This window comes from Papaver somniferum, chromosome 6 (assembly GCF_003573695.1).
Source record: "Papaver somniferum cultivar HN1 chromosome 6, ASM357369v1, whole genome shotgun sequence".
NCBI classification, from domain to species: domain Eukaryota; kingdom Viridiplantae; phylum Streptophyta; class Magnoliopsida; order Ranunculales; family Papaveraceae; genus Papaver; species Papaver somniferum.
Genome location: NC_039363.1, coordinates 25072314 through 25086225, shown reverse-complemented (window position 1 = coordinate 25086225; position 13912 = coordinate 25072314). Strand labels below are relative to the sequence as shown.

The 13912-nt window shown below is 36.7% G+C and overlaps 1 protein-coding gene across 1 annotated transcript; it reads right to left on the bottom strand.

The window, feature by feature from the left end:
• Positions 1-9198: 9198 nt before the first annotated feature.
• On the bottom strand, positions 9199-13201 carry LOC113290665. Its single transcript, XM_026540249.1, has 5 exons — positions 12965-13201; positions 12741-12875; positions 11332-12622; positions 10764-11197; positions 9199-9954 (listed from the first exon to the last, which is right to left on the bottom strand). Exons 1-5 carry the CDS (start codon positions 13199-13201, stop codon positions 9199-9201), a joined length of 2853 nt encoding a protein of 950 aa, XP_026396034.1.
• Between the last annotated feature and the right edge of the window lie 711 nt (positions 13202-13912).

Genomic DNA, 13912 nt, shown 5'->3' with positions numbered 1-13912 from the left:
TCAATTAGTTAATTATTAGAGGCAGCTTAGTTAAAAGTCTTTACTTCATCTTAAGCAATGCTAGGCTTGTAAAGGACGCCATCTAGCGGAATCAAGTGCACAGGATCTTACGAGATTCAAGAGAAGTAAGGAGCATGACTGGAGATGAATTGGTCGGAGGGTCGATTCGGTCTCAACTACATTCGAGTTCGATGGTTGATAGTATGCTAGTGCTTGTAACAATTTAAAAGTGTAGTGTTCAAGATGGACGATGTACCAGAGTTTTATGCATATTGCAATTTTCCTTGTTAACACAATTTCTAGTATCTTGTGTCATTTCTTTTCTGCATTATATCGTGTATCTTTATATTTGAAATATCACAAATTGTACATTAATAAATTTGGATACTTTTTAGCTCATCTTGTATGGATCCTAACGAGACTTGTTCTTATTGGCTTCTTATCTTGAAAAAAGATTATGATAGTTTTTCTTGTTTGAATTTGGATCTTGTACAATTCAGATAAATACTAAGTTATACAATCAGGTACAAAGGTCTTTTCTGTTAATTTTACAACGAATTGTTCGTACAGGTTTATAGATGAAAAAGTTGGTGATATATAATATTGGGTACCCCCTCATTTTTAGTTAATTTGCTAGGTTCATTGTAACCACACTAATAGCGTGTTTGGATATCAATGCTTCTGCTCCTTCAGAAAGAGAAGTAAGGTCCAGAAATCAAAAGCAAAACAATTTTGATTTACAAAAAATAAACTTTTTTGCTTTTAGAAGTCATTGTTTTTGGGTAATGTTGAAAGAACCTAATGTTCTTTGGGTAAAAACTATGGGTTAAAAGTAATTTAGAAACAAATCGCCTCTTAGAAATAAAACCTCAGTAAGAGGCTCTTGGACTAGGAACTGCATCAGGAAAGGATTAGAACTAGTGCAGAAATTTAGTATATGGCAAGTCGGAAATGGACAAGACATTGATATCTGGAAAGATATCTGGATACCATGATTAAAATAAAATATTCAGAATCTTAATAATTCTAGTAACAACCACTTAGTTAAGGTCTCAGACTTGATTAATATAAAAACAGGTACATGGAATTCTTCATTGCTTAGTTCAACCTTTCCTGCTGATATTGCACACAAAGTTAGTCAAATTTATCTTTTTAAATATAATAATCAAAACCTTAGAAGCGAACAACTCCGTTGGACTCTAACTAAATCTGGTGAGTTTACTGTAAAATCTATGTATGAGAAACTGAATGAAAGTGGACTGGATATAGTCAGCTTATCTTTGCCAGAGTCATTCTGTAAATCTATGTGGAGGCTAAATATCTCAGAAAGAATCAAACTTTTCTGATGGAAATGCTTACAAAATGCTCTTCCTACTAATGCCAAACTTACTGGTAAAGTAAAGGAAGTCACACCTTTATGTACTATGTGTAGGAATGAAGTACAAACACCAGAACATCTTCTTTTCCATTTTCCTTATGCTAAGACAGTATGGAACTCTTCTCCTAATCCTATCACTCTAAATCTAGATACCTCAATTACGATTGTAGATCTTTGCAAAAAATGGATGACTAATCCAAGCACTGACATTTCCATTGAATTACTTCTCACTAAAATGTGGCTCATCTGGAAAGAAATGTGTGATAGAATCTTTGAGGAAAAAACTAAAAATGCTAATATTCTAGCCTTAGAAATACAAAGACATGTAGAATTTTGGTTTACGAGAAAAAGAAAAACTACCAAGTCTAAACAGGTGCAAAAGAATAAATTAAATCCTAAATGGAAGGCTCCGAATACAGATACCCTAAAGATCAATGTAGATGCATCTTGGATCTCAGAAATATTACCATCTACTTAAGTTTTTATCTTGAGAAATGATACAAGAGATTGTGAAAGAGGAAGAGCAGGACAAGCAGAAGGTTCTGACCCACAAGAGGCAGAGGCTATAGGAGTGTTGCAGGCGGCCATATGGGCTAAGGAAAGGAAGATTCAGAACTTCAGTATTGAAGGCGATTGCGAGAGTATTTTCATTTACATCCATGGAAAAAATTCAGACATCTCCCAGAGAACTAAAGCTTGTATTAATGAAGCAAATAAAATAGCTCATCTCTGCAATAATTTTTTAGGTTTCATTTTTGTTCCTAGATTAGGCAATCAAGTAGCGGATATTTTGGCAAAGTCTGTTAGGCATTTGAATTCAACTGTTGAATGGGGAACTTCTCCACCGGTTTGTAGTAGAAAACAACTTCTAGTAGATAAATCTAATATTGGGAACTCTCCTAATCCCAGATTAGATGGCTCTACTTCTTTTGTAACCTCGACTCTTTCCGAGTCTTAGTATTTTTAATGCAATATCTTCTTTACAAAAAAAAGTGTTTTCCTTGTACGCGTTTGTGCATTTGATCTCTTTTTATTAAAACAGAATCCAATTGATAAAAAAAAAAAAAAAGTCATTGTTTTTTGCTTTTAGAAACATTTTAGAATTGTGTACCTAAACTAGATATTGTTTCGGATTTACAAGATGCTATTCCCAGTATAGTAAAATGTGTATCCAAACAACATATAAGTACGGTTAAGATAATGTTCAGTTGCAGGGCCTACGGCCCATCTAGATATATATGGTTTCCCGTCTACATGTATATAAAGGATATTGTTCCATGTAACCCTATTATTCTGATAAATGGAAATCACTCTCAGTTTCTTTGCTTTCCCTACATTTCCACTGCAATACGTTATCAAGCACGAGCTCTAACCCTACGACAATGATTATTTTTTTGTGGGTTGCTATCAAATCCGTGAAGGATTGTTTTGGATCCATATTTATTTGTATATATTTTTTTCAATCAAATACACTACATTGGAATCATTGGGATCATTGGAATCATTGGAATCGTTACCGTCAAATTAACTAAGTTTTTGTTATGATCTTTGATGATTCCATGTTTTAATATAAAATTATTGTATTATATTTGTTAATAAAATATTAAAAAAATAAGGGGAAAAAGATTATTTTATCTGTGTGGCGATTGAAATATTCGGTCGGCTGGAATCCTCGGGAAAATGAGGAGAAGGAAGAGCCGACCTTGCCCGACCAAGTCCATCCCGAACTAGTCAAGCCAACCCGGTCAACCTAATCCCGGTCCAGCCGACCCCGGTCGACCCCATCCCGGTCCATCCAACCCGGTCCGTCCAGTTCTGTTCCGGGCCGGCTCCGAGTTCCATCCCATCCAGTTGTTAAGTTTCATCCTGGTTTTGGGTTGTGCGCAGTTAACTCTGTTCCGGTTTTGGCCATGTACATCGGGAACCAAAGTTTGAGGTATGTAACTGATCTGGGCTATTACATTGAATATTTGTTGGGCTTATTTATCTGGTTTTTTTAGAACATGCCTAGTTCTGTTTTTCCCTTAAGATAAGTCCATATCATATAAACGGTCAACTTAAATTATGAATGTTGATCTTGTTCATTAAGAATTTTGGTCTTAATGTTATTTTGTTCTCTTGAATATGATAGTGGCTATAGTTGAATGATGTCTTTTGTTCAATTGGTTGTACCAACTCGATTCCAACATTTGGAGTTTAGAAGTACTTGAGCACCATTATTGTGTACATGATATTTTCTCCCTAAATTTGAATGTTCCTTGGAATGTAATCCACTTGCTCGACTATTAAAGAGTCAGTAGTTTCAAAAGATACGTTGCAAATAAAATCACATGTATTCCACTTTTTGTGGAAGAACCCACAAAAAATGATATGAGTCAGAAAATTTCCATGTCTCTACTTCACCCATGATACTAACGAAGCAGTATATATTGAAGTATGACAGCAAGAGAATTACCTTTGATAATGAAGTTTCTAAAATTAAACTAAATATAGAAAAATTGAAAATGGAAAGAATCCCGAAGTAATGAGGGTTAGACGTACCGAGTCATATAAATCATGTTAAAAGGGACATATATATTATGAGACAAAGATGTACTTTTCCCCCCCAGCAGTAATGAAACCAAAGTAAGATGTAATTCTAGCTCTCACCAAAGAGTTGGGAACGAATCATCTTACTGGTATTGGTACAAGCAATGTAATGCGGGTACCATAGTAGCAACCAATTTCCATAGGAAGGTCATACTTTAGACATCAACTTTAATGACAAAAGAACTTTGCCTGGCCAATTGATTATTTAATTGAACTCGATCCAATATCTGCGCATATGGAATGAAAAGTACATCATTTTCACGAGACATAAATTCTCTAATGCACTTGAGATATATCTGGATGAAAAATATATCATCCCCCCTGAAACGTAACATATATTCACCCTAAAGTACTTGAGTTGAATCCCACTTTTTTTATGCAATAAGGCCACATCACTTATTAAATCTCTCAAGACTCAATGTCTAACTAATAGTGGTTTTTCTCCCACTAATTTAAGGAATATACACTAGTTTTGAATTAATTCTTTATAATGTGACTATGATGATCGGATCATCTAGTGAAGTACTGATCAAATTTTGTTTTCAAGATGGAAAAAAAATTAAAAGTCACAAAAGCTCCATATGTACCGAGAGCTAATCACCTTGTTAAATTCCAAAGTGACCCATGCAGGTGGATATCATATGGAAACTCACAGTAATGAGAATGTAACTGATTCCATCTTTTATATCTCTAATGCACGTGGAAGGAAACATATTTTAGAGAAACTAATGAGTCAATCTAGTGAAATGTAAATCACTATAGTGTTTGGATTGTTGAATCCATATTGACTCCAACGATAAAATGTTTGGAATTGACTCATACTGGCTTTGACATAACCATAAAGGCACTTTGGTTGTGACATGATGTTTCGGTTTTGAAAGGAATCATACGTACATCACTGTGTTTGAGTGGACGAGATAATGGGAAAAAGATTGACAGAATGCGAAGTGACGACATATCTCTCAATAAGTGTTTTCTAAAGTACTGAATGCACAATCCCCCCTTCCCATTATGCTTTTAAGTAAGAAAGCATATCACTCAATTTTACAAAGTCTTCAGTGAAAGATGATCGAGACCATCCTAAGATGCAAATGGTAAAAATTCCATATTACAAAGAAAACGAGGTGAAATTTAGAAAAATATTTATGTAGAATGTGGACCATTAAAGTGACTTATAGATCTGGTGAATGTTTTGACATTTCGGACTAGTTATAGTTCCCAAGAAATTTGTGTTTGGAAAACTAATAGCACATATTTTACATGTAAGGTCTCACCACCCCTTGTAAATGCTAGCGAGTGTACATCAAAAGGACTTTATGTTTATTGCATGTTTAATAGGATCAATGCAGAGCATCCTATACCCCATGATCTCGCAAAGGCTATCATCAAAGGTTACAGATGGTGCCTAAGGCATGGTTATGCATACAAACCTACCTTTAACTTCTTGGGGAATATGCAATATTGATGCATCTTTACTTAATTCGTTTTAGAACCCAATATTAGTCAACCTTTTATGCATACCAGTTGATAACTGGATATAAGCCTGAAATTTGTGTTCTTATGCATTTTTGGTTGCATTATATATGTGCCATTACAACTCCACATCGTACTATGACGGGTCTTCAAAACTGTTAAGTAATTATGTTGGAAATGAATTCCCAACAATTATCTGCATTTTAAAACTTTTGGTAGGAGATCTCTTACCGCTAGCTTTGCGGGCTATCACTTTAATGAGACAGTCTTCCCGTCGTTAGGGGGAGATAAGAAAAAGTATTTTCTAAGGGAACGACAGGAATTGTCGTGGTGTGTTCTTATTGTGTCTCATATTGATTCTTGTACTACATAAATGTAAATATGAAATGACAAAGAATAATCGATTTTCGGAATGTATACGGATTTCGCTAAAGTGATGAGATCACAGATACCAGCTGCAAACATATCTGCAAGGTTACAAATCCTCAAATAAGGGATATACACCATATACTAAGGTGTTGCAACTACACTTAGTGGAAATGTGTTTGAGGTCGTGGCTCCATAAAGGAAGTTGAGAGACCACTTGGTTCGATCAATCCTCACCTAGAAAGGAAGTAGGTGAGTAAGGAACAAACTTATTTATGTCGTCAGAAATCATCTCATAATATTGTCTCTAAATATGTCCATGAATCAAACTGGATGACGCTTCGAAGTTTAATGATTCCAGAGAACAATGACATCCTAAGTGGATTATGAGAATGCGCACGAGTCAATGGAAAGATCATGCGAGCAAATTGATGATTAATTTCATATGCACTTGCTTAAGGAAATAGAGAAAGATGAGATTGAACCAAGCTCCTTGTTACTTAATGTCAACGAATGGCATATTTGGTCTATACAATCCAGGAAGAACTTGGTTCTTTGACAAATATACATGTATTTGGTGTGGTAGTACTAACCAACCAAGTGTAAAACCTATTGGACATACATGATTAATTTGTCACAAAGAATAATGGGAAGAAAGTAGTATTAAAGTATAAAGACTCGCCTTGTGGCACGAGGCTTATCAAAAATCCCTCGAATTATTCTCTTGTAATGAACATTATAGTGTTCCGCTACTTAGTTAGCTTGGTAATTTCAAAAGGACTTGAAATGCAGCATATGTATGTGGTTGTTAGGTATCTCCGAAAGAATCAAGAGATAACAGATATTTACAAAAGTACTTGATAGCTTTTTGTTTCCCAAATCAAGTGACTCTAAACCACAGAGGCGTTTACAGCTAGATAGAATGATAACTTATAGATTGAAGCAATCAGGCGGATGTGGTATACCCGTTTAAGTGTATATTTGATTTGGAGGGAATAGACAAGTAATTTATTTTTCCTTGCGTATTCACAAGAAAGTTCCTGATTTGGAATTATACCTATCTATGTCGATGGTACAAACATGATGGGTACTCTTGATGCAATAAGAGACCTTAAAAGCTATTTGAAATCCGAATTTGAGATGAAAAATCTGGGGAAAGCTCGACCAAATACTGAGCTTGTGGTATATTATTCCACCAGTTTGCAAATGTCTAAAGTTGTCAGACAATTTAAAAAAGACATGCATCATGATAGCACTGCCATGATTAGTTGATGTTCAAATGTAAGTAAGTGACCATTTCATCTAAAGGAAGATGACGAAGATGTGTTGGAAGATGAAATTCCTATATCTAAATACAACAGACGCATTGTTGTACTTAGTATAATAATGTACTCGATTAAGTTTTACATCCCCAGGGAACTTGTTAGCTAGATATAGCTCAGCGCCAACGCAACATCATTGGAATGCTATAGTGAATGTAAGCATGTATGTGCTTAAAAGTACTCATTGACATAAATTTGTTTTATCCCTGCAAAGACATAAAAAGGAATGCTAATGAAAGTGCAATCCAAAAGTCGTTGACTATGAAGGAATAATAATCTCTTCTCCAACAAAAGTAATCAGGGGTGATATGGTAGACTATCTTCTAAGTCATTACCGATGTTCAGTTTCGAAACGTACATGATTAAAGGAGCTGTCTCGAACAACTCTGAAAGTTATCAGGGGGAGATGCCGACATCAGGAGAAGGATCCAAGGATATGATGTCGACATATTTTACTTCGAAATTGAAGCTGTGTACCCTTTTTCCCTTCGATCGAGAATAATCTTTCCCAAAAGGTTTCGTCACTCGACAAGGTTTTTAGCGAGACAACACACAAAAAAAACATCAAGTATGTTGAACGTTGAAGACATAAAGATCGCGTTGATATTACTCAAAAATATCTGAATTTGAGAAATGAAACACGATACTCTGTTAAGCAACGTAACTTCCAGAATCAACAACAGGTCTTATAAACATTCAATTCACCAAAGTAAAGTGTGATAAATTCCTTTTGACTGCATTAGACTTATGAAAATTGTCTGACATCAGGGGGAGCATCTAATGGTGTGTTGAACTATTTTCCTTCACCGAGGTTGCTTTTTCCCACATGGTTTTGTTACTCGGCAAGGTTTTTAACGAGACAACAATAAACACCGGGAATGTAATTTCCCAGCTAAGGCTATTGTCTTTCCCACGCGGACTTTCTGATTTAGGAGTTGTGAAGCAACTAGTCAATTTCAACGGAGCAAAGTGATCATCACCTTTACTTGCATATGTCACGTTGTACTCTTTTTCCTTCGTCAAGATTTTATCTCACTGGGTTTTCCTTGTCAAGGTTTTTACCAATTGTACCAATGTTAGGACTCCTGAGCATACGTTTTTTGGGTAGTTTGAAGAGTTTTATTCTTGGTAAGTAACATAAACAACGTGTTTTTTATCTTTTTAGAACAGTACATCTCTAGAATGTACTATTTCCTTCTATATTGTACGTTATTTGCTTGTCTTTGAAACTATTTACAAACTATACAAAAATTTTCTAAATCGAACCACGGTAGTCCTGCTTACCTTGGTCGATTTGTATCTTAGTTAGGTACCCGGCGAAAACTTACCAGAAAAAATGGGTACCCTGTGAAAACTCTATTTTTTGCATCAATTGTTAGGACCTTGTCTACGCTCAAAGAGTTACATATTTGCTTAATACTATTCATGATTTCTTAATGTGCATTTGAGTGTTTTGGCAACCAAGAAAATGCTTTTTGATGAAGGCAGCATATCTTCCAGGAATATAAAACTGAGATACGAAATAATAAAAGAGATTGTTAGCTAACAACGTTGGTATATGAGATTTATTAATTCTACCCTACTTGTACAGTAAGTCTATGTTGGTCTAGAAAGCATTAGTAATTTAGCAGAACTGAGTGTCCATACATTAGGCTTTAAAGAAAATTTAGCTATGACCATGGAACCTATATAAAGGAATACAACAGCAAGCCTATACATGAGCACCCATATATGTATTGCAACATGTTATGCAAAACCTAGCTGTTGGATACAACTTGAACCTTTAATGCACATAGCAACATCACAAAAACAAAGTCATGCGAACTAAAAGCAAAGGCTAGTTAGAAGGAAAGGGACATGAACATACTAAAAACAGAAGTGACTAAAAAATATAGTTTCATGTATTGGAACCTGAAATTAAAAAATAATGAGTTCAACTATTAGTATACTGTAATTAGAAAACATATCTATGAGGACTCCACATTGTAATGCACAGACTTCACGCTGCGACGCGACCTTTTAATAAATCACAACAAAACATCCTGGAAGACAATATTAGTTGCTTTTAAGTCAGTTTGATTTATCTTCGGGTAGCACAGTTATTCTCTTTGCAGCAGTGCACCTTGACAAAGCAACATAGAGTTGGCCGTGACAAAACACAGAGGTCTTCAAGCCAATGCCAACATGTTTCACCGATTGTCCTTGAGATTTGTTGATCGTCATTGCATACGCCAACCGGATCGGAAACTGACGTCTCAGCATATTAATGTTCAACTCCGAAATATTGGGCTGGAATGATATCCTAGGAAACATCACTACTTCTCCGATCTTACTCTTCTTTCCTGTCAGAATTTTAGCTTGTATAAGATACTTCCCGCAGTGCGTCACCAGTAACCTTGTTCCATTGCAAAGTCCGTCCGAGGGAGCCAGATTTCTCATCAGGATTATTGGACATCCAACTTTGAGTTGTAGTTTGAATAAAGGCATTCCTGGAAGGTTTAGATTTTGCAGAAATTCATTGCTTATTGGTGGTATCCTCCCACTTTCCTCGGGAGTCAACCTATCAGCTGCTAGATATGTGTGTGAATCTCCATCCAAAAAATTTAGTGCCTCCACATTAATCTCATTAACGTCATCATTTCGTGCCGTGAGAATCATTCCGTTAGTTAGTTCCTCCTCCGAAACTTGTTCGTAACACGCCTCATCCCCTCTCCAAATTTGTGTTTTTGTGAGGTAGGGATACAGCTTTGTTATTAGCTCTGTTCTGTTTTTACATACGTTCACAGCCGATGGAAGATCAACTTTGTCAACTGGTTCGGAACCGACCTGCAAAACATAATATAAGATAAGAAGTTTAATTAAATGTTTATTATGGAAAAAAAAAATTATATAGGTCACGCGTTCCATCTATATAAATCACACAGTTCATTATATGATCATAGTAATGATTTTTATCAAGTTGTGTTAATGTAAGTTCAGTAGCTTTATTACAATAAAGACAGAATTTGAAAATTATAAAACTTGTACTGTGATAGACGTGCATAACATAACAGATGATGTGGGAAGCGTTAGTGAGGTAGATATGGCTGAAGAGATAAAGATGGTAACCCAGATTCCCACCGTTGCTTTCTTGGTTGTAGAAACGGGCTCCATCAGTAACATAAAAATGCTTATTACAGAAAAATATCATGGAGATTTTTAGTAAGTTGAACGTCTAGGTTAACTGATAATGACCGTCATGTTCATTAAGGCACGTAGTCTAGTCCAGTTCACGTATGATAATATGATACCGCTCATATATCAATGAGACAGGTAGGACCATGATTATCAACTTCTAAGTGTTGCTCAGAATACAATTCTTGTGAAACCTATTTCTTCCATGTAGACAAATTAGTTGCCCAGAAACAACTTCTTTTTTGCCAGTAAAACAAACCAAATCAATATTCAGTTCATTGACATTAAGAGGGAAGATATATTGAGCCGTCAGATGTCAATTTATGACATTTGATTCTTTTAAATCCATAAGTTCCAATCAAATTATGTAAGTTTACTTTTAAATTAAGTGTAACTATAATCTATCAAAGTTACCGATTAATCGAATCTAATATGTATGCAGAGAGAGCAAAGATAATTACCTTGAGTAAGAATTCAGCATACGCTCGATTTTCTGGTTCTTGCATATCTAGACGCATATTCTTGGTGAGTGTCAAAACATTTATGTTATCCCATAAAAAGGATCCACGGACGCACGTACCCACTATTTCTGCCCTACCTCCGTTCGGTATCACTGGCAAAGTCTGCCTGAAGTCTCCTCCCATAACGACAGTCACACCTCCGAAGTCATCTTCCTTATTTTCATGAATATCCTGGAGAAACCTGTTTACTGCCTCAATACAATACCTATGCTGCATCGGCACCTCATCCCATATAATCAAAGTCGCCTGTTTTATAAATTCAGCTTCTTCCTTCTGTTTAGCTATTGAACAAACACTGGTGCCTGTTATATCTATAGGAATTCTGAATGTTGAATGTGCAGTACGTCCTCCCTCCAAAAGCAAGGAAGCTATTCCTGGTATATGTGAATAAATGCAATTTAGTAATAAAAATTAGATCAATATAAGAAATGGTTTATCAAACTAAACGATGGAAAACATAAAATAGATGTTTATAAACATAAAATATTGAGTAATGTGATATATTTACCTGAGGATGCAACAGTCAAAACAATATCCCCTTTCAAACGGCAGCTCGCAGCAATGGTATTGTAGACAAATGTTTTTCCTGTCCCTGCACTACCATTCAGAAAGAATTTAGACCCTTCTCTTCGCTCTACAGAATCTGTTATCGCTTTGAAAGCCGCAAGTTGCTCCTCATTCAAGTTAGCAATATTTTTCTCAAACTGTTTCTTATCTATATCTGCCATCATTTGCATGTGCTCGCATGTGTAACGATTTCCATATTCATCATCCCAATTAATCTTAGACTTAGGCATCGAGCAGAAATGCGCCATCTCCTTCCCTCCTTCACGCAGTAATTTATCAATCAGGTAAAGTCCATAGTCTTCGATCTCTTCATCCGTTGGTTCTAGAATGCCGTACTTTTTTTTAATAACGTGATGTAAATCATCGCAGATATTCATCTTAAATTCTTTCCATAACAATTCTGGTTCAGCTGGATTGCCATCTACCAGAATTATCTTAAAGAGTTTTCTCACCTGGCTTCCGACCTGAACAGTTGCTGCTTCCCTCAAACAATATACAAATTCAGCGTCGCTCTCTAATAACCCAAGCTCAACACATGCTTTTTTGTAGGTTGGATGTAGCACGCCATTCACAGTCCTCAGATGTTCGAACGACCGAGCGCCCGCCACAACAGTCAATAACAATCTCAAGTAAAACAATTCACCAACGCTCGGAGAGACAAAGTACATCCTAGCTATCGCAAACTGTTTCTTCCTTACTTCCCATCTATCTTTTTTCCACACAAAATGCTGCGGAAATTCTTGATACGTGTATGCAGGGGCATCGGGATTCTCATCGTTGTACTCGAAGTATGCCATCAGTTTAGATTTATAATTCTCAGCTGTCTGTGTCACTCCTTCAGTCGATGCTTCGGATTCATATACAATTCTCTGCATACCCTTAAGGTGTATTGCCAACCTTTCAACATGTGGCATTTCTCTGTGCATACGATACCCAAACAGATGCCAAACAGCTTCTGGGGGACCTATGTACCTTGCATCGATGTATATTTGTATCTCATCAGCTGATCCAACTACAAATGTTGTTTTGTCATAACCTTTATATATGTACTTGTTGATGTACTTGACCGCCCTTATCCCAGCACATACCTCGACGTTTATATGGCAGTTAAACATCCGTAGCAAATGAGGGTTGTAAGGTACAATGTCAATGTTGGTTGCCTTACGCCCACCGCGAACAACCACTTCTAACGCCGTTATTCCTGCGGCGATAAACCGGATACCCACCTCCGTCTAAGCAGGTCGTATCGTTGTAGCTCTTTGGATAATGTTTGGTGCATTTTCCTTTTTTCATGCAAGGCGATTCTTTATTCCTGTCACCACAGGGTCCGTGGACCATGCATTTTCTAACTGTATCAAACAGAACCGGGTGACTTTGCTCGTCCGTAAATTCAGCTGACGCATATCTATCTACCTGGTCAACTGTACGTATTTTCTGCGACTTTTCAAGATATATAAGTGCATGCATATGAGGCAATCCACGCTTCTGAAACTCAATGGTATACACAGCACATCCCCAAATACTTTCTTTTCAAGTATCTCGTCCATCAACGCCTTTTTTTTCATCTCAAATACTCGTGCAACTAAATCCGGACAATCAGATGCAGTCTGGTGAGGATCAAGTGCGTCTTGTATCTCTGTCCAGTTTGGATTGGCTGTCATGGTAAGAAATATATCTGGATGATGATGATAGCGCGTTATTGGCATCGAGTCCTGATAGATCTCATACATCTGCCTTGGTCCCCCGACATGCATTGGGGGTAAAACACATGGTGTACCCTCCTGATCCGGTGATATCCCATCCTTTTTCATCTTAATTATCGAACTGTAATTATCGGCATGCAACTTATCCTGATTGAACCTTATCCATCCTAAACGGTTTTGTTCGGTCGAAGCCCAAGCATCCACCACGAATTCCTGGAAAAGTTTACACCCCCTTAGGATAGTGTTGTATTCCAACACTCGAGGAAATAGATAATAACTATAAAAATCCATCAGTGATAAACTTTTATCGCCAAAATCTTTAATGCTTCCCTCCCATAGGGTTAATTCGCAGCTCCAACCCATCTCACCATAAGGAAAGAACAGTACATAATGCAGCGGTAGATAAAGAGGATGGCATTCAGTTATCCTGGTCCAATTCTGTCCCTGTTTCAAGTGTAATATGATATCGCGAGTCTTTTGAATTTCGTTCTATTTTTCAGGTACGATAACAGACACTTCCTCGACAACCGGAGCGTTGTACCTTCGCTTGTCGGATTCAGAACTAAAATGCAAAGATACCTCCACCTTTTACCAGGTTCATCTAGTATGCTATCTTGTATCTCTTTCGCCTGAACGTACTTGGGATATAGTGTATGCTTGGCTCTTAACGTATCTTGTATAATACTCAGCACTTTACGTTCTAAGTAGGGATTGTTCTGTTCTCGTATATCCAACGCTTTCTTCGGATCATATATGAATAGCTGTGCATAACTTGCCTCATTCTCCTTCGCAGGCACCAAAGAACTGCTGTAATGCCGT